Raw genomic sequence first — 19,075 nt, 5'->3', positions numbered from 1 at the left:
ATTTCATTATTGGCTTATTTAATGCTAACTCAACAACCTTTTTTCAATTACAAAATGATTCAACAGATATGACCTATGAATCCCGATCCGTCACTTTTCCTGTGAACATGCCCATGCGTGCTGCAGGGTGCTGCTCCCTCGTTTAGCTCTATAGGTAGAACGTCCGGGTCACAAGCACAAGTCCGCGAGATCAAATCTGACCACTTTTTTAACCTCAGGGAAAAACATGAATCAGCACCTATGCTTACGGAGACATATTTTCAAATGATAAAACGTAAAATATCAAAACTGAGGCTCCCAAAATAAGATCTACTTTTAGGCTCCACATGCATGACATGTCCACTTTAATGTTGCCATTGGGGCAAACCATCAGGAGCAGTGGGGGACCGCATTATATTTTGCATGTCTGTGGTATTTGGGAGGCGGCTTGTCCCCGAGGGTGATCGCGGGTCAGACCAGTTGAGAACCATTGGCCTATTATAAACAGTATATTATGCAGAAGGTGGTTAGCACTTGAGATGGGTGATTAACACTGGGGGGGGGGACTAGAGTGGCCCATCCAGCCAAAACAATAGTAGGCGAAACACCATGTTTAATAGCTAGATGTTATAAGATTATTTGATTTGCAGTTTACCTCGCCTAAATCTGATTTTGGAATAGAAAAACGGAACATGAATTTTACCAACAAAATGCGTGTCAAGTGCTTTAGGAACACACATTTCGATTTTATCCAGCTGACCACGTCGTTCCCACCTCTAACCGGGGACACGGCTAACACATCCTTCATCTGCGGCAGCTCGGGAACAGGGAGAAGTTACAGCAGCTTTAAGTCTCTCCCGGTTGATCCGAGTCCTTTGTCAGGTGGCGTCGGTTGGGGGTCATACGGGTCATACGTCTATGACCCGAAGAGGGACTGCTTGGCGTTGAGCGAGTTGTACATGAGGAACAGGTTGAGGGCCACACAGGCCAGCAGAGGGAACAGGGTGAGGCCGGAGCCGAAGCCTCTCCAGGGGCTGCACACGTTCATGCTGACCCAGTACACCAGGCTGTGGGGAAGAGGCACAGGCACTAATCAGACACATCAGACACTCTGGAGGAACAGTGAGAATGGGATGTTTGACGTCACTACGTTCTAAAGTCAGTCTTCATGTGCTGCTTTAAGCATGTCCATTTACAAGACACCGTCAATGTGATATCTTTGCTGTAGATCAGGTTTTCCACAAAAATATACATCCCAGGACCCCGTCATATAAAGTTATTGCCTCTTATGCTACATTTTAAAATCCTGTTACTATGTAATTAAACTGTTTATTTTATTAGCACTGTAAGAAAGTGCTCCAACTGTTCTACCAGGCAGTAGTGTCCAGTGCTCTTTTCTATGGTGTTGTGTGTTGGGGGGGAAACATCAGAGAGAGGGACACTCAGAGACTGGACAAACTAATCAGAAAGGCCTCCTCTGTGATTGGGGCCGATCAGGACTCTGTAGTGTCAATCTCGGAGAAGAGAACCCTGGAGAAGCTGCTCTCTGTGATGGACGACAGAGACCACCCTCTGCATGAGCTGGTGATGAAGCAGAGGAGCTCCTTCAGTGAGAGGCTGCTCTCTGTGATGGACGACAGAGACCCCCCCTGCATGAGCTGGTGATGAAGCAGAGGAGCTCCTTCAGCGAGAGGCTGCTCTCGCTCTCCTGCTCAAGGGACAGGCTCAGGAGATCCTTCTTGCCCAGAGCGATCAGGCTGTATAACAAATCCTTGGGTGGGAGGGGCTAAATGGGAGTGAAATGTCTTTTTTTTTTATAGTACCTCTATATTTTTATACTTATAAATTATTATTAGATTTATTCTCTGCACTGTTCTAGTTTTTTAAATCTGATGTTTGTATGTGTGACTTGATTGTGCAGCTGATGAACTGAATTTCCTTCGGGATTAATAAAGTATGTCGTATCGTATTTTGAATAAATGAATGGATTTCACAACCTAGAGGCTGTTTTACACTCAAAAATAAACTTAAACAGTAGTATTTTTCTTTCTGTTTCAACCTGAAATCATCTGGAGACCCCCACCTAAGGCCTCGCGACCCCCCGAGGGGTCCCCGAGGGATTACTGCTTTCAGCGACAAAATCTAAATTATGGAAAGAGCCAGGTTTAAATGTTTGGCTCTATTTTGTTATGTTATGTATTAAGATTTTTCCAGAAAGATTTTGGGTCTATGGTTTTAGAATAAAAATCTGTCTCTTTGTTTATTGTTTGTTTGTTTTCTTTATTTGGTCAGGACAGTGGATAATAATGATCATACATGGACACATGCATGTATACACGCCACATCGGGCTAATTTCCATCCATGGGTACCGTAAATTCTCTAATACTGGCCTGTATTCCATTAGAGGCCAGGTCTCTAACAGAGGCCGGGTTCGCGGCTGCCGGAGGCAAATTAAAGCCGGTCTCTAAAACAGGCCGGGGCTTTTATTAGAAACTATAGCGGTAGAAATATTCCCCATGTTAGGAATTTGTCTCATACTCGTGTAAAAGAAAACTCACGTGCAGGAAGTAACAAACGGGAACCCGGGCCGATGGGGACGCTGCGGAGGAGCTGATTCGAGCGTAGCTTTGACACAGATTTAGCCACTTTTCAAACCTCCTGTGACTATTTGTAGAAACAGGGAAAGCAACAAATGTTGTGTGACCCTCCAGGGTTTTAATAAAGTCACCATCGCGTCTTCAAAGCACGTCCAGCTGCTCCGTGTGCAGGTCAGTCCCACGCCTCAAAATAACTCCTCCCATCAGCGCGAGCGTCTCGTCTTCTCTCGGGTCAGTCTCATGATCGATCACAAACACAAACGCTCCGTCTAAACTCGCTTTTACACAAAAAAAATACAAATAATCCGGTCCGCAGTAAAAACGAAACAGAAACCTGCAGTGACATTGATGTCAAAGCTCCGCTAACAGCAACGAAACACTTCCTGTTGTCCCGACAAAATAAAAGGCGTCAATGTTCCAGCCGCTGGGAGAGGGTTTGAAATGTTAATTAATAAATGAACCTAATATTTTAGGTGCAAATGGACACAAATCTTGTTTTATTTCATTTTTCCTGGTCGTCCGTTTTGCTCAAATAAAAATAAAGGCCTGTCTCTAATTGTGGCCTGGTTCCAATAAAGGCCTGGTCCTACACCAAACACCAAGTCCAAGGCTGGGTCCTAAAGTTTGTAACGTCTGCGCATGTACCCTGAGTATATTTCTCCCGACAGAACTGGTTCCCCAGAGTTGTGGTAACCAGGATGTGCCAGTGGCTGGGACACTCCGCACACGTAAACGCACTAATATGGCGATCGCTCATCACGGTGAGCGCGGAGTCCGTGATGTGAAGTGTATTTGCCCGAGATAGCGGAGAGGAAGTGAATACGACAGTCCTTTTACTGGCTGCTGCTGCTGCTGCTGTTGTTGACGTCCGGTTGCCAGGCAGCGGCACCCAGCTGTTTAATATCCAGGCAGTAAACGCCGAGAACAATGAGCTGTGTTTACTCTGACGGCCTCAGACAGACCTGCAGCGTCCGGGGCGTTCGGCACAGAGAGAACAGTCGTCTCAGATTAAAAACGCTCTAGCCTTCGCATTTTCACGCTTTGCAAAAATCAGTCTGAACAAAGTAATGGGTTTTTCCACGTACTTTTTCATTGGACTGGGGCTAAACAACACCAGTCTGATATCGTGGGAGAAAAAGGTTTAGGTGCTCCTGGTATTGAAAAAATAAAAGCATCAAAAGCAGGTACTGAGAAAAAAAAAACGGGGGAAGTTTGGGGAAACATTGGGAAAAACATTTTTTTTTAAATGGGGGGAAAAGCACGTTAAAAACACTGGAAGATTTTGGGGAAATTTAGGGGGAGAAAAATATGGAAAATTTTGGGACAAAAATTAGATTTTTTTTTTTAAATGGGGGAACAAAATAAGAAAAAAGTGTTTTTTCCACCCTTTTGTAGTTAAAGGGAAATTTCTTGGTTGTGTCACCTCAAACAAATATGGAAGCCCGTTTCCGCCATGTTAAAAAATAAAAGCCCAACAGGAAGTCAAAATTGCGAGATTTAAAGTCATAATTTTGAGATTTAAACTCGTAGTAATTTTGTACTACGAGTTTAAATCTCGAAATTACGAGTTTTAAACTCATGCTTCGAGTTTAAATCTCGAAATTACGAGTTTAAATCTCGAAATTACGAGTTTTAAACTCATACTACGAGTTTAAATCTCGAAATTACGAGTTTAAATCTCGAAATTACGACTTTTAAAACTCGTAGTATGAGTGTAAAAGTTGTAATTTCGAGATTTAAACTCATAATTTTGTGTTTTAAACACAAAATTATGTCTTTAAATCTCGTAATTTCGACTTCCCGTTGGGCTTTTATTTTTTAACATGGCGGAAACGGGCTTCCATAAACAAATGACACAAATGCAAAATAAATAAAATGTAAGGAAAAGGAATAAATTAACATTATTAATCTGTTTTATGGTTCTATATGACAATGAATTTAGCATACATCGGAAGAAGCATCGTTCAGGTGTTTGAATCGAAAATAAAATCTAACTGTACCCAGCCCTACATTTCAGCCCAGTAACTTTTTTTTTCAATCTTAAATAGACCAGGAAATAGGAATTGTCCAATGTAAAACTATTGAAATGAAGGTCTCTGTGGCTGCATCGAAAAAGCTGCAAGACATTGTAGCTCCTTTTCCACAACCTCTGAGGCGACGTCATGAGGTTGACCTTGAGGGTCTTTTGCAGGTGGAGCAGGAGCTTCAGCTGCTCCTTCTGCGTCAGGACCATCTGAACCTTCCTAACCCAGAGGAGGAACAACCAGGAAGCTGCATCGCCAACAGCTGAGTCAGAAAAATTACAAAACCTCTAGGTCTTAGCTTTCAAATGAAGCGTTATCCTGGTCAATAGGCTGTAAGCTCCAGTCCAGCAGCTTTTAGATTTGGGTAACGCTGTGCTGGAGAAAAACAGCTTGGTTAAAGTGGGGGTTAAGAGGTCCAATAAATAAACAACTCTTTATAAACACCACTGTTTAGTCATTACTAATATTTACCAGAACCTGTCCTTCAGTTCACTAGTTCACCACAGACAGCTGCATTACCGTCTGTTGTTTCACAGCAGACGTTTTGCAAAAGAGCCACGTGGGCTGAAGTTTTGTTCTTGTGAAATGTAAACAGGAGTGTGTAATGTAGCCATAAGTTCAGAGATTTCCTGTAGTAAAACTTCCAGATGCTGATCGGAGAGTTCGGAAAACCTTCGGGAGGATTGTTCTTAGCGATTCCAGTCAGGAGGTTTTATAGGAACCATGCAGCTCCTTTCCGAACGCCCCCCTAACTGCACTGACACATTCGGATCCGAAACCAGTAAATTGGTACGAGGTCTTACGCCAAACCGGATGTGAGTCAGCGTCCGCCATGACAAGAAGCTTCCAAATTGGTCTGTCAGCTAGGAAGGAGTTAGGAAAAGGAGCCTCAATGCTAACTATCATAGCCACTTTAGCACAGGGACCTCTGGTGCTAACTAACCGGTGATTAGGAGCTATGTGCCATCCCATAAGCCACTGCTCCATTTCCCCCACCCCCTCAGCCCAGGGGCTGGACTGGGACGGAAAAACAGCCCTGGACTCTGGTCAGCCTGGCCCAAATTAGCGTAAATGTGACACTTCCACAAATACATATGTTAAGCTCTTACCCCCCGCCTTAACCGAGAGTTGTCGCTGCATTTTTGTCATGTTTATGTTGCTTTTTCATTACTTTTTTGGCGTGTTTTCGTCACTTTTTCGTCACTCTTTCGTTGTGTTTCCGTCTCTTGTTTTTCGGGGGGGTTTTCATGTTATTGTTGTTTTATCATCGTTTGTTCATTGCTTTGTCGTCACGTTTTCGTCACATTTTGTTGTGTTTTTGTCACTTTCTTGTCACTTTTTTGTTGCTTTTCCAGCACATTTTTGGTTTTGGATGCTTTTCTTTTAAGCTTTTAGATTTGGGTAAAGCTCGGTTTCGCCCGGGGGGTGAGGGTAAGGTAAAGTGAGAGGTCAGACCGGTGGCCCAGGAGCCAATGGCCCTTCTGTGCTCTTCCAGAATGGACATATGGCCAGTCCGCCCCGGCCTCAGCCCCACCCCCGAGTGATTCATGCGCAACGACTGTATATTGACGCACATTTAATTAAAAAATATATATATATCTTCACTTTACTGTGCGGATACCAAACTACTCCTGGTATTATTACGCCTTACAATATAGTTCCCCCTTTTATCTGCTCAGAAAATCCACATTGTTTAATTTTGTGTAATTATACTTTGTAGTGGAACACTTCACGTAACCATATTTAAATAGGGAAAATGTGGAAGAGCTTGGTAGCTTCTATCTTGACCTGTTTTGGAGCTATAGAGGAGAGAGGGAGAGGCTAAATGCTAACGCCGTCTGCGCTGTGTTTACGTGACTGAAGGCACGGGGGAAGATCAGACAGGTCCTAAAGAACTCGTCAAAGCCAAGGTAAGAACATATCTCAGTATGTAAAAACGGTGGCCTATTCCTTTAAAGAAGAATAGCAGCTGTTGGTGATGTCACTTCCCCTTCCCCCGGGTATGGACGGTCGAATTGGGCAAATGCTGCTGAAGCTCGAGCTCACTAACTGCATAGAGATCTAACAGCTGATCCCATGAAAGGTTAAGGATTAGTTGCTAGTGTTAGTGCTTAGAGGCTATAATTTGATGGTTTTGGACGCAGCGTAAGTCTCAAAACGCTCTGTGCGCTAACGGCCTTGGCTAACTTCCTGTGTGCTCGTCACTGTTTCCTGTCCCTGTTGGTAGACTAACTATATACAATAATTTTTTTTCAAGCTTTTCAGTTGCTTTTCACGCACACTGGTTCAGACTGTGGAGCTCTTTTCACATTTATTGTGCATCAAATTAGCATTAGCTTTTAGCTCCACGACTAAAACACCTGCATTTATGAACAGAAGTCGACTCCAGAGAAGTATTAACATCTTGCGTTAAGTTTTTTTTAACGTGTGGTGATTTTTCCTGCTCTCTGAATTCTTGCTTATTTTTTGAGCCGCTGCGAACTCCTCATATAGGAACACAGCAAGAGCAGGAAACAGTAGCGAGCACAGGAGGTTAGCCAGAGCTCACACGCCATCGCCTCACCACATTCCCCCCGTACGACTTTGAGGTCTGGCCTTACCGTCCCAGCACGAACATGACGGCCATGACGGGCACCATCATGAGGTATTCCTGGGGCAGCAGGGCGGCCATGATGAGCAGGTTGAGCCCGTAGAGCAGCAGCAGCTCCAGCGACGAGGAGATGAAGAGCTGCTGGACGGAGCGCCGCGGGGGCCAGGGGTCAGACAGCTCCAGCGAACCACTGCAGAACTGGCACAGGGCCCCCACCAACAAGGCTGACGGAGGGGGGGAGGAGAGAGAGAGACAGAGAGGGAGGAGGGGGAGAGGAGATGTTACATTTTACATGTAAAGTCTGATCATTTCTCCTTTTGTTGCTCTGTACAGTTTTTTTCAAGAAACTTTGAGATTTGGGTTAAGCCCCCCTGGAGAAAATATAGTGGGGGGTTAAACGAATAGGCCAACGTTTTTACATACTGAGATATGTTCTTACCTTAGCTTTGACGAGTTCTTTAGGACCTGTCTGATCTTCCCCCGTGCCTTCAGTCACGTAAACACAGCGCAGACGGCGTTAGCATTTAGCCTCTCCCTCTCTCCTCTATAGCTCCAAAACAGGTCAAGATAGAAGCTACCAAGCTCTTCCACGTTTTCCCTATTTAAATATGGTTACGTGAAGTGTTCCACTACAAAGTATAATTACACAAAATTAAACAATGTGGATTTTCTAAGCGGATAAAAGGGGGAACTATATTGTAAGGCGTAATAATACCAGGAGTAGTTCGAAATTCGCGCAGTAATCTTCACTTTATTGTGCGGATGCCAAACTACTCCTGGTATTATTACGCCTTACAATATAGTTCCCCTTTTTTATCCGCTTAGAAAATCCACATTGTTTAATTTTGTGTATTATACTTTGTAGTGGAACACTTCACGTAACCATATTTAAATAGGGAAAACGTGGAAGAGCTTGGTAGCTTCTATCTTGACCTGTTTTGGAGCTATAGAGGAGAGAGGGAGAGGCTAAATGCTAACGCCGTCTGCGCTGTGTTTACGTGACTGAAGGCACGGGGGAAGATCAGACAGGTCCTAAAGAACTCGTCACAGCTCAGGTAAGAACATATCTCAGTATGTAAAAACGGTGGCCTATTCCTTTAAAACTACACCTGAACCAAGCACAGCTTCTCATTTCCCAAATCTAAAAACGTCTTGAAAAAAGTGTAAAAATAGCGACAAAAAAAAGGATGAAAACGAGGATGAAAGCGGAGCAAAAAAAAAACCCCTCAAAAAATCAACACAAAAGTGACAAAAACGACAAAAAGTTGCAAAAAATGCAACAACAAGAGGAAAAAGATCAGTTAAGTTTACTTTTAAATGAGAGGTTACACTGGCCCACAGCTCTCCAGTCAACAGGCTTGTTGATTTAGGTCAGGCCGGCCGAACTGGAGAAAACGCGCTCGGTTAAGAGGTTAACAAGTGGCTGAGCTGGCGGACAGTTGCTCGGTTTGTCCGGTCGCGGTGGGAAAAGGAAGGGCATCTGTGTGTTCTAGAAAGCGCCTGATGACAGAGTGGCCCTCCGCCTGACGCAGACTGATCTTTATTACAGCCCGAGCGCCGCGCTGACAGCTCAGTCTGAGGGAGCGGGTCTGGCTCTGTCTGGGAATGTCTCGGTGTCCTCGCAGTCGCTCCTCGTCTCCCACACGTCTCCCTCTCTTTGTGCATACTTTCAGATGGAAACAGAGGGATGCGGGCCCGGCTTCTCCCCGTCTCCGGGCGCTGGGGTGAATTGTCGTAGAGCGTTTTTAATCCTTCGCCCTGACGTGGAGCTAAAACCTATGAGCGCAGGTTGAGAGAGGGCCAACACGTCACACAACTGCTCCCGCTTTCACTAAAACCTGAAGTCGCTGAAATCACAGAAACGCCTTTAGCTAAAGTATCTGAGCCTGTTGAACGTTCTGTCCTCATACAAATGAATAGGGAAGCCAGGCGCAATACTTTGTTTGTTTTGTCCTTTTCATGGCATTTAAATCATTTCTGAGGTTTCTCCATCATGAGCATATTAGATATATATGGATGATGTTTACTAGGGGTGTAACGGTTCACGGGGATGTATTGAACCGTTTCGGTTCGGCCTGTTCGGTTCGGTCCACTTGCGTATAAAAGGGGGAACTATATTGTAAGGCGTAATAATACCAGGAGTAATTTGGCATCCGCACAGTAAAGTGAAGATTACTGCATGGATTTCGTCTGCGCTGTGGTTACGTGACTGAAGGCACGGGGGAAGATCAGACAGGTCCTAAAGAACTCGTCAAAGCTAAGGTAAGAACATATCTCAGTATGTAAAACCGGTGGCCTATTCCTTTAACAGTACCCAGCTCTATTGGTGGCTAGTGACTTTAGAAAACCACAAGAAAAAAAGGTTCACGTTCAAAGTTCAAAGTTCAAGCGCTCACAGTAGCCCAGGTCAACCCGTGACCTTCTCAGCTTATCAGACTTTCGTAGGTGCGGGGACTTGAGGCCGTGTTGTGGAACGGTGCGCACATACCCAGCAGGATGGGGACGGAGGCCACGGCGCAGCAGCAGAGCGTGAACACCATCCGACTGGTGACGTCGGGGAAGCGGGGCGGCTTGAGCGGGACGTGGAAGTACAGCGCGTACATGATGCCTACAGCGCACAGGAGCGAGCCCAGGACGGAGAGGAACGCCGGGACACGACCGCTGCGGCAGCACCTAGACCGGCAGCAGCGACAGCAGCAGGCCTGGCCCCCTGCGCCCTGACCCTCCTCGTCCTCGGCGGGGCAGCTCTCTACTGCGGGACAAAAGCATAGAAACATGAACATCACACCACACACTTTACCTCATTTCAGAACTCTTTGTACTGTCGTTTTATGCCGTCTTGAAAATACATATGAATTAAAGGTGCATTATACAACGTTTTATGCTACGCTAACCACCAATACAGCCACTGGGTCACTGAAAGGTCAAATATGCACTAAGGTTGCATAACACACTGTATCTGAGCCTGTTACTATACTGATACCTGAACGATTATTTAATGGAATAAAACCACTTTGTATTTTTATTTTATAAGCATAGAACACTAAATAAATATTTACTTAGCACCGTCAGCTATACTCTTGGAATTTAGTTTTGTAAGTAGGTAACAGTAGTGAACCCTTCTCTAAACTCTGACTGTGTTAGCCGCTAATGCTAAACTCTAATTAATGCTAAACTCTGACTGTGCTAGCCGCTAATGCTAAACTCTAATTAATGCTAAACTCTGACTGTGCTAGCCGCTAATGCTAAACTCTAACTACTGCTAAACTGACGAATTCTAAACTCTGACTGTGTTAGCCGCTAATGCTAAACTCTAATTAATGCTAAACTCTGACTGTGCTAGCCGCTAATGCTAAACTCTAATTAATGCTAAACTCTGACTGTGCTAGCCGCTAATGCTAAACTCTAACTAATGCTAAACTCTGACTGTGTTAGCCGCTAATGCTAAACTCTAACTACTGCTAAACTGACGAATTCTAAACTCTGACTGTGTTAGCCGCTAATGCTAAACTCTGACTGTGTTAGGCGCTAATGCTAAACTCTGACCGTGTTAGCCGCTAATGCCTGCACAGGGTTTCTGCTAGTCGGCTGTACCTGGCTTTTGACCCGTTTTAAAAGCAACCCCAGCGTTGGCTCAAAAGTAGGTCAGAGCCCGGTGTCCGAAGCGCCAGCAGATTGAGTGACTACATCTGCTAAAAGTTCGCGAAACTCCGGGAATAAAGTATTTCTGTGATAAAGACCAAACAAACTCATGAGACAGTGGAATATTTAAGGATAAATACGAGTCAGATACGCTTTTACTTCACATGGATTTTACATGAATGGCTTGGATTATTTGAGAGGAAGCTGTCGGTCATTTAACAGCTCAAGCTAAAGGTTAGCAGCTAACGTTAGCATCTTTTCACCGTAACCGTTTATATTTAGGTCGTTTATTCATGAGAAATACAAGCACACGACTGAAACAGCTGATTTCATTCAGTCGTGTTGTTTAGTTCAAAGACCTGTCTCTGTCAGGCTCTTCTCCGACTCTCGCAATGCATTGTGGTCTATATTGACCCGTTTAGTGACCATCGATGCTCACTACTTTTCGAGATGCATTGTGGGAAATTTCGAGTGGACTACCTTTCTCTCTCTGGACACCCACCTCTGACTACGGGTGCCTGGGAGGTCCACATGCTCAGTTCCACGCTCTCGGGGGGCGGGCTGATGAGGGGGCGCGTCGAGTCGTTCGCGGGACAGTCCGAGAGGGTGGGCGGGGTCTCCGGGCTCCAGCGGGGCGAGTCCGTGCCGTTGGGGAGGAGCGAGGCGTCCGGGCGGGGCCTGGAGGTGCAGTTCTCCGTGGGGGCGCCGGAGGATGGGGGGCCCTTGGGGAGAGTGTTGTTGTTGATGGGACGCTGGTAGTTTCGAGGCAGACCTGGGGGAAGAACGACACCAAAAACACGGTCAAAACGCGCCACGGAAATAAAAAAAACAACTTTAACGACATCAAAAACAGAACTGGAGCGTTTTTTTGAGCGGGTAACGCTTCTTTGAGTAATCTTTGGGTCTTCTCCAGTGGCTGTTCTTAGCGTTTTCGATAATAAGCTTCTTCAATGTGGAAAGATCCAGTTAAGCATTCGTGTCTCAACAAGATCTGCGTGTATTGATGATGGGAGAGTGTGACCGCTGCGCAAAGCCGTCTCCAGCACATCCCAAAGATTCTCAACAGTGATGTGCGGTCAGGGGAGACAAGAGTCATCAAGATGAATAAAATAAAAAGAAAAGAAACAATACATTTCATAAAACAAGTTTCCAAAAATAAAATAAAAATGGCAAAACTCTAATTAATGCTAAACTCTGACTGTGTTAGCTGCTAATGCTAAACTCTGACTGTGTTAGCTGCTAATGCTAAACTCTAATCAATGCTAAACTCTGACTGTGTTAGCCGCTAATGCTAAACCCATATCTAATGCTAAACTCTGACTGTGTTAGCCGCTAATGCTAAACTCTGACTGTGTTAGCCGCAAATGCTAAACTCTGACTGTGTTAGCCACTAATGCTAAACCCATATCTAATGCTAAACTCTGACTGTGTTAGCCGCTAATGCTAAACTCTAATTAATGCTAAACTCTGACTGTGTTAGCCGCTAATGCTAAACTCTAATTAATGCTAAACTCTGACTTTGTTAGCCGCTAATGCTAAATTCTAATCAATGCTAAACTCTGACTGTGTTAGCCGATAATGCTAAACTCTGACCGTGTTAGCCGCTAATGCTAAACTCTAATTAATGCTAAACTCTGACTGTGTTAGCTGCTAATGCTAAACCCTAATCAATGCTAAACTCTGACTGTGTTAGCCGCTAATGCTAAACTCTGACTGTGTTAGCCGCTAATGCTAAACCCATATCTAATACTAAACTCTGACTGTGTTAGCCGCTAATGCTAAACCCATATCTAATGCTAAACTCTGACTGTGTTAGCCGCTAATGCTAAACTCTGACTGTGTTAGCCGCTAATGCTAAACCCATATCTAATGCTAAACTCTGACTGTGTTAGCCGCTAATGCTGAACTCTGACTGTGTTAGCCGCAAATGCTAAACTCTTGACTGTGTTAGCCACTAATGCTAAACCCATATCTAATGCTAAACTCTGACTGTGTTAGCCGCTAATGCTAAACCCATATCTAATGCTAAACTCTGACTGTGTTAGCCGCTAATGCTAAACTCTGACTGTGTTAGCCGCAAATGCTAAACTCTGACTGTGTTAGCCGCTAATGCTAAACTCTGACTGTGTTAGCCGCTAATGCTAAACTGGATGCATCATCAACAAAAAATGTGGACCACAAGTGACAACCAGTCTGTTTTTATTCCTCTGCACAGTTTAACCGGTCACCTCCAGTGGTTCCGCTCGTACCTTTCTGACAGAATGTTCTCTGTGCACTTGGGAGAGTTCTCGTCCACTGTGTCCCCCCTTAGCTGTGGGGTCCCTCAGGGATCCATTTTGGGTCCAATCCTCTTTGCCTTATATATGTTGCCACTGGGTTCTATTTTCCAAAAGCATAATGTTTCCTATCACTGCTTTGCAGATGATATTCAAATATATTTGCCAATTACAGTCGACACCAGTAAAACCTCCTTAACAACCTTGACAAACTGCCTGAGTGACGTCCAGTCTTGGCTAAATTCAAACTTCCTGTCTCTGAACAAAACCAAAACAGAGATAGCGGTATTCGGAAGTTGCAACCCCCTGTCAAACCTGAAGACCGACAGTGTTATTGGGCCTCTTGTTTCCTTTATCCGCCCCACTGTTAAAAATCTTGGGGTGACTTTTGATACTTGCTTCAAATTTGAAAAACACATTGGATCAGTTGTAAAAGCCAGCTACTTCCAACTAAGACTTCTTGCGAAAATTAAGGCCTACTTGCCAAAAAAAGACTTAGAAAAGGCGATACACGCCTTCATCACTTCAAGGTTGGATTATTGTAACTCCCTTTACACAGGGCTGGACCTTAAATCCCTCCAGCGCCTGCAGGGAGTCCAAAATGCCGCAGCCCGCCTGCTGACCGGCACAAGAAAATGGGAGCACATCACTCCCATTCTGTCCTCCTTACATTGGCTTCCAGTTCCCTTTCGCATCAAGTTTAAAATTCTGCTGATTGTTTTTAAATGCCTAAATTCGCTGGCACCTCAGTATCTGTCAGAACTGCTGCAGCTCTACTGTCCTTCCAGAGCTCTGAGGTTTGCTGACCAGCTTCTTTTGTCTGTTCCTAAATCCAAGCGTGTGTCCAGAGGTGACCGAGCCTTCTCAGTGGCGGCCCCTAAACTTTGGAACAGCCTCCTCTACATGTGCGCTCGGCTCAGTCTGTAGAGGAGTTTAAAACCAAATTAAAAACTCATCTTTTTGCTTTGGCCTTCGGTTCCATGTAGACCAGATACAGTTTGTGCCTTTATATATTACCTGTGTTTAACTTTTATTGTGTTTATTGTACATATTGTTACTGTTCTTGTCCAGCACTTTGGTCGACAATGGTTGTTTTTAAATGTGCTTTATAAATAAAATTGACATTGACATTGACATTGACCCCCCCGCCTTGACCAAGCACATTTTCTCCTGTCGCTTTTTTATTGTGTTATTGTTGCTTTTCTGGCACGTTTCTGTCGCTCTTTTGTTTCGTTTTCATACCTATATACATTTAATTTTTGATTTAGGTAATGCCAAACTGGAGAAAATGTGCCCGGTTAAGGCGGGTCTTAAGAGGAGTGAGTAAAAGTGAAACATGCATTGACTAGACCGGCCTTTTATGGCTGAAATGCTATAGATGAGTTTATATAGTGCAAATGTCGCTTTTTATTGTAAGTGACATTCACACAATTACCGCAGACTGCAAGTGCATTTTCCTGCAGTTTTGTTGACTTCACGTTGGAGTCTATAGAACATGTGCCTCACCAGCAACAAACCTCAGTACTTATTTGCTCTTCCATCCCTCGGCCGCGCTGTAACATGAGCCGGGTATGCAAATGAAACAGGGAAACAGGCGTGAGGTGAACAAGGACACTCATATAAAATCACACACTGCTTGATCAGATTCCATTGCTCCTAAACTTAATTGTTTGTATGAGTCTGGTGAAACTAAATAGCCAAACATACAGAGACACTTCTGTTTTCGATGTTGCCCGAGCAAGCAAGGGGATGTTTTTCTTCTATGGCAAACGCCCCGTGGAACAAAGGGGAATCCATATCGAACATCATCTGTCGAGGTTCTTTGTTTAGCTCGCCACAGTGACTGAACAGCACGTGTTTGAAGTGGATTAGATCAAAGTGCAGCTAATAGTGTGGAAACCAGGGACATGACTGTTGTGAACTGGCTAATGTTTCAAATACAAACCACTTTTAACACTTACAAAGTAGCTTAGCCCGTTCTGTGCTAGCCAAACAGGGTATGCATGTATGAAAGTTCCTCTGCAAACAAAGATGTAATGTGGAAATGCTCGAAAACAGTCATTTTAAGGGGAGACACTACAGGCAAAACTACATTTTTTCAGTTTTCAGGTTTTGGGCCAAATTGGTCTCTGAACATACAAGCTTTCACCGGGAAACCAAAAATATGCCTAATCTTCATAACAACATGTTTAAATATTGCGCTGATTCAATGTTCCCCCATAGACTTATATGGGAGAACGCAATTTCAAGGGCCTTTTTCTCAAAACACATTTTTCTGTCATTGTGGCGACACTATGTCCACGTCAGTCGGACCTAAAGACTTCACATTTTCCAGCCTTGGACTGAACAATATTTGGAAGATTTTTTCAGAGGGATTTTTTATTATCTAATCCCTAAGCCCCATTTATTGAGTTTTGAATGTCAAAAAATAAGGCGAAAATTACATTTTTACACATTTTTACACTAAAAAACAGCTTATTTTAAAACTAAACATCTTGGTAACTCATTTATCAATAAAATGAAACCATAAATCTGAATGTAGCTCTATTCATTATTCAGATTTCGTCGCCGAAAAGATGGGAAATTTGGGGCATTTTTAGGCATAAAATACCTTGTTCTTATATGAAAAGATAAAATAACAGAAAACTTGCAATGTATTTTTTTCTCACATGTATGTCAGTGATCTACAGCAAGTTTCAAATTGATATCTGTAAATATACATTTTTTCCCAATTCGCCTGCAGTGTCTTGCTTTAACAGACTCAAGAAGTGATTCTATACTTTTATGTACATAAATATTAAAAGAAATGTGGCCTGGGAACCAGCTGCTCTTGGACGTGCCCAGATCCCGTTGAAAGACGTGAAGAGATAGGGCGTTTAGTGAGGCTGCCCCCAAACTCTGGAAGTAAGTAAGTAAGTAAATATGAAAGTGCTTTATTGTCACTGTACAAGCATACAATGAAATAGTGTTCAGGTGTTAGTCCTGAGCTGCTGCAGCTGAGCCGCACTTCCACTGTGTGTCAACCTGACCCACATGACCTTGGAGGTCGGGGAACACTCCTCTGAAACGGTGCAGCACCTCCTGGGTTTGTCCCAATTTCAGAGCGTGGTGTTCTGCACTGGTCAGCTCCATCTCCTCCTTCCTCTACCTCCTGCGCAGCTCCCTCCGCTCCACAACAGTCTTTCCCCATCTCCTCATTTGTCCCTTTTTTGTTTCCTGTAGCTCCTCTCGTGATGCCTCCCCTGTGCTGCAGGTGTGGGGGCCCTCTGTGCCTCTTCAGTGTCTCAGAAGAAGAAATTTGTAGGTCTCAAATGGGTTTTGCAGATATGCTAGCATCTTGTTTACCTTTCTGCTTTCTTCAGGACCATTTTGAACTCTCAAAGTAAACAAATCCACCAAACCTCCACAAAAACACAGTGAAGATGTACAAAAGTATCCAGAAAACGCTGCTCCAACCTTAGAAACGTTTAAAACCGCCCTTACAACTCATCTGTTTGGGTTGTAGTTGTTGAGCTGTGTTTCGACTCTATTACTGTATGTGTCTTTTTTTACTCTATATTTCTATAGTGTGTATATTGTATCTTTCTTCCTTGTATGTGAAGTACTTTAGGCACTTAGCGTAAATATGCAATAAAATTGACATTAACATTGACAATTGCAAAGGTTCGCCACCCACTGGGTCCCGGCCCACCAGTTGTGAAGCACTGTTCCAGACAATAGGTACTTATTAATATGATTTATTTAAAGTTGGAGTTAATGAAACAGCGACTGAATTGCCCAGAATATGCCTCCAGACACTGAAGTGGGCAAACAGAGGATTTGTGCCTCCACAGCGACTAAAGGAAGTCTATAAATCCAAACGTTACTCACTCTTGTTGTGGTTGGCGGGCTCCAGCGACGGCGTGGAGCCCGACACGGACGGGCAGGGCGAGTGCAGCTCCTCCACGGAGCTCTCGGGGCTGTCCGACACCGGGGCCAAGGTGATCTGCGTGTCCAGGTCCAGGAAGGGCGAGAAGGAGAGGCGCGACGGGTCGATGTCCTGCAGCTGGTTGATGATGTCGCTGATGGACTCCTTCATGGTGTCCAGCTCCTTCTTCTGAGGCGAGGACAGCGGCCGGCCACAGCTCATGGTCAACCTGACGGACGAGGCGTTCAGTCAGACAGTTCAAACTTCATAAAGATTTGGAGGGTCATTTGCAATCTTCTGTTTCGTCAGGTTTTCATCGTGTTTTCGTCATGTAGCAGGGGCGGACTGGCCATATGTCCATTCTGGAAGAGCACAGAGGGGCCACTGGCTCTAGGGCCACCGGTCCCGCCTTAACCGAGCTTTACCCAAATCTAAAAGCTAAAAAGAAAAGCATCATAATAGCGAGAAAAAAAGAGGATGAAAACAAAGCGAAAATGTGCCGGAAAAAGCATTAAAAAAAAGTGACGAAAAATGTGATGAAAAGTCAACAAAAACACGACAACAAAGCAACGAAAAGGCCACAAAAAACGTGACAGAACCAGAACAAAAAAAAATGATAGAAAAAATGTGACAAAAACTCAACAAAAAAATGACAAAAATTCCACAAAAAAGTGACAAAAATTCAACAAAAATGTGACAAAAACTCAACAAAAAGTGACAAAAATTCAACAAAAATTCAACAAAATTCAACAAAAATTCAACAAAAATTCAACAAAAATTCAACAAAAAGTGACAAAAATTCAACAAAAAAGTGACAAAAAATTGACAAAAATTCAACAAAATTTGACAAAAATTCAACAAAAATTTGACAAAAATTCAACAAAAATTCAACAAAAATTCAACAAAAAGTGACAAAAATTCAACAAAAAGTGACAAAAATTCAACAAAAATGTGACAAAAACTCAACAAAAACTCAACAAAAAGTGACAAAAATTTGACAAAAATTCAACAAAATTTGACAAAAATTCAACAAAAATTCAACAAAAATTCAACAAAAAGTGACAAAAATTCAACAAAAATTTGACAAAAATTCAACAAAAATTCAACAAAAATTCAACAAAAAGTGACAAAAATTCAACAAAAAGCCACAAAAAGCAATGAAGAAACAACAAAACTATGACAAAAAATGCGGCGACTTGACAAAAAGTTGCAATCACTTTGTAGGTCTCGGCTTTCAAATGAGGCGTTACATTGTAGCTCTCCAGCCGAGAAGCTTTTAGATTTGGGTAAAGCCGAGCTGGAGAAAATGCGCTCCGTTAAGGCGGGTGGTAAGTGTCACATTTACGCTAATTTGGGCCAGGCTGGTCAGAGTCCAGGGCTGTTTTTCAGTCCCAGTCCGCCCCTGCAGTGTAGCAGTCACTCCATTGTGCTGTGGTGTCAAAAAGCACTCCAAATTCCCTAAATAAAAGTAGTGAGCATCGATGGACACCAAACTAAGGTTTTTAAGTCTATTTTGAAGCTCCGTGTGACATGTCCACCCTAAGTTGACTGGTTGTATTGACCAAACACTTCACTTGATTAACTTTGCTCATTGGGCCTGTGCTCCTCAGTGCGGTCCACACTTAAACGCTAAGGCCATAAACACCTTCGGCCCTCGTCCCGCTGGCTCTTTACGGCCTCTGTCTGAGCAAACGTAGGAAGCATTTTGTCCTCGCCGCGGCTCATGTGACAAAAGCTCCATGTTGACCCGGCCTGACATCGCAGGTTCACAGGGAATAAGGAGAAAGTAGTGAGCCACGCGTCCGAACAACCAACAGAATGAGTGACTACATCGACTTTACGTTTTATAATCTGGAAATATGTCTCTGTAACAATGAAACGGTAGCGATGATTCAATGAAATACTCTGTTCATTCGTCAGGGGGAAAGTACCGTAACTATGACAACTGTATCTCCTTCTATCCCTGCTGCTTCAATACAGGACTATTTTACACCAGACTCTGCATTTAAGTGACTATTATGAGTTCTTATTAGTGTTATTTGGACTACTTTCAGTCATA

The 19,075-nt window shown here is 43.7% G+C and overlaps 1 protein-coding gene across 1 annotated transcript; it reads right to left on the bottom strand.

Moving 5' to 3' along the window:
* Positions 1 to 647: 647 nt before the first annotated feature.
* On the bottom strand, positions 648 to 17,239 carry LOC306981354 (uncharacterized protein). Its single transcript, XM_079580947.1, has 5 exons — positions 16,980 to 17,239; positions 11,336 to 11,605; positions 9,680 to 9,940; positions 7,202 to 7,415; positions 648 to 1,046 (listed from the first exon to the last, which is right to left on the bottom strand). The coding sequence occupies exons 1-5, from the start codon at positions 17,236 to 17,238 to the stop codon at positions 896 to 898; spliced, it is 1,155 nt and encodes a 384-aa protein (XP_079437073.1). The 5' UTR covers position 17,239; the 3' UTR covers positions 648 to 895.
* Between the last annotated feature and the right edge of the window lie 1,836 nt (positions 17,240 to 19,075).

Source organism: Gobius niger (genome assembly GCF_951799975.1).
Source record: "Gobius niger genome assembly, chromosome: 22".
In the NCBI taxonomy this organism is placed as follows: Eukaryota; Metazoa; Chordata; class Actinopteri; order Gobiiformes; family Gobiidae; genus Gobius; species Gobius niger.
Note: the sequence above shows the minus strand (reverse complement) of the source record. Positions and strands in the feature narration are given on the sequence as shown.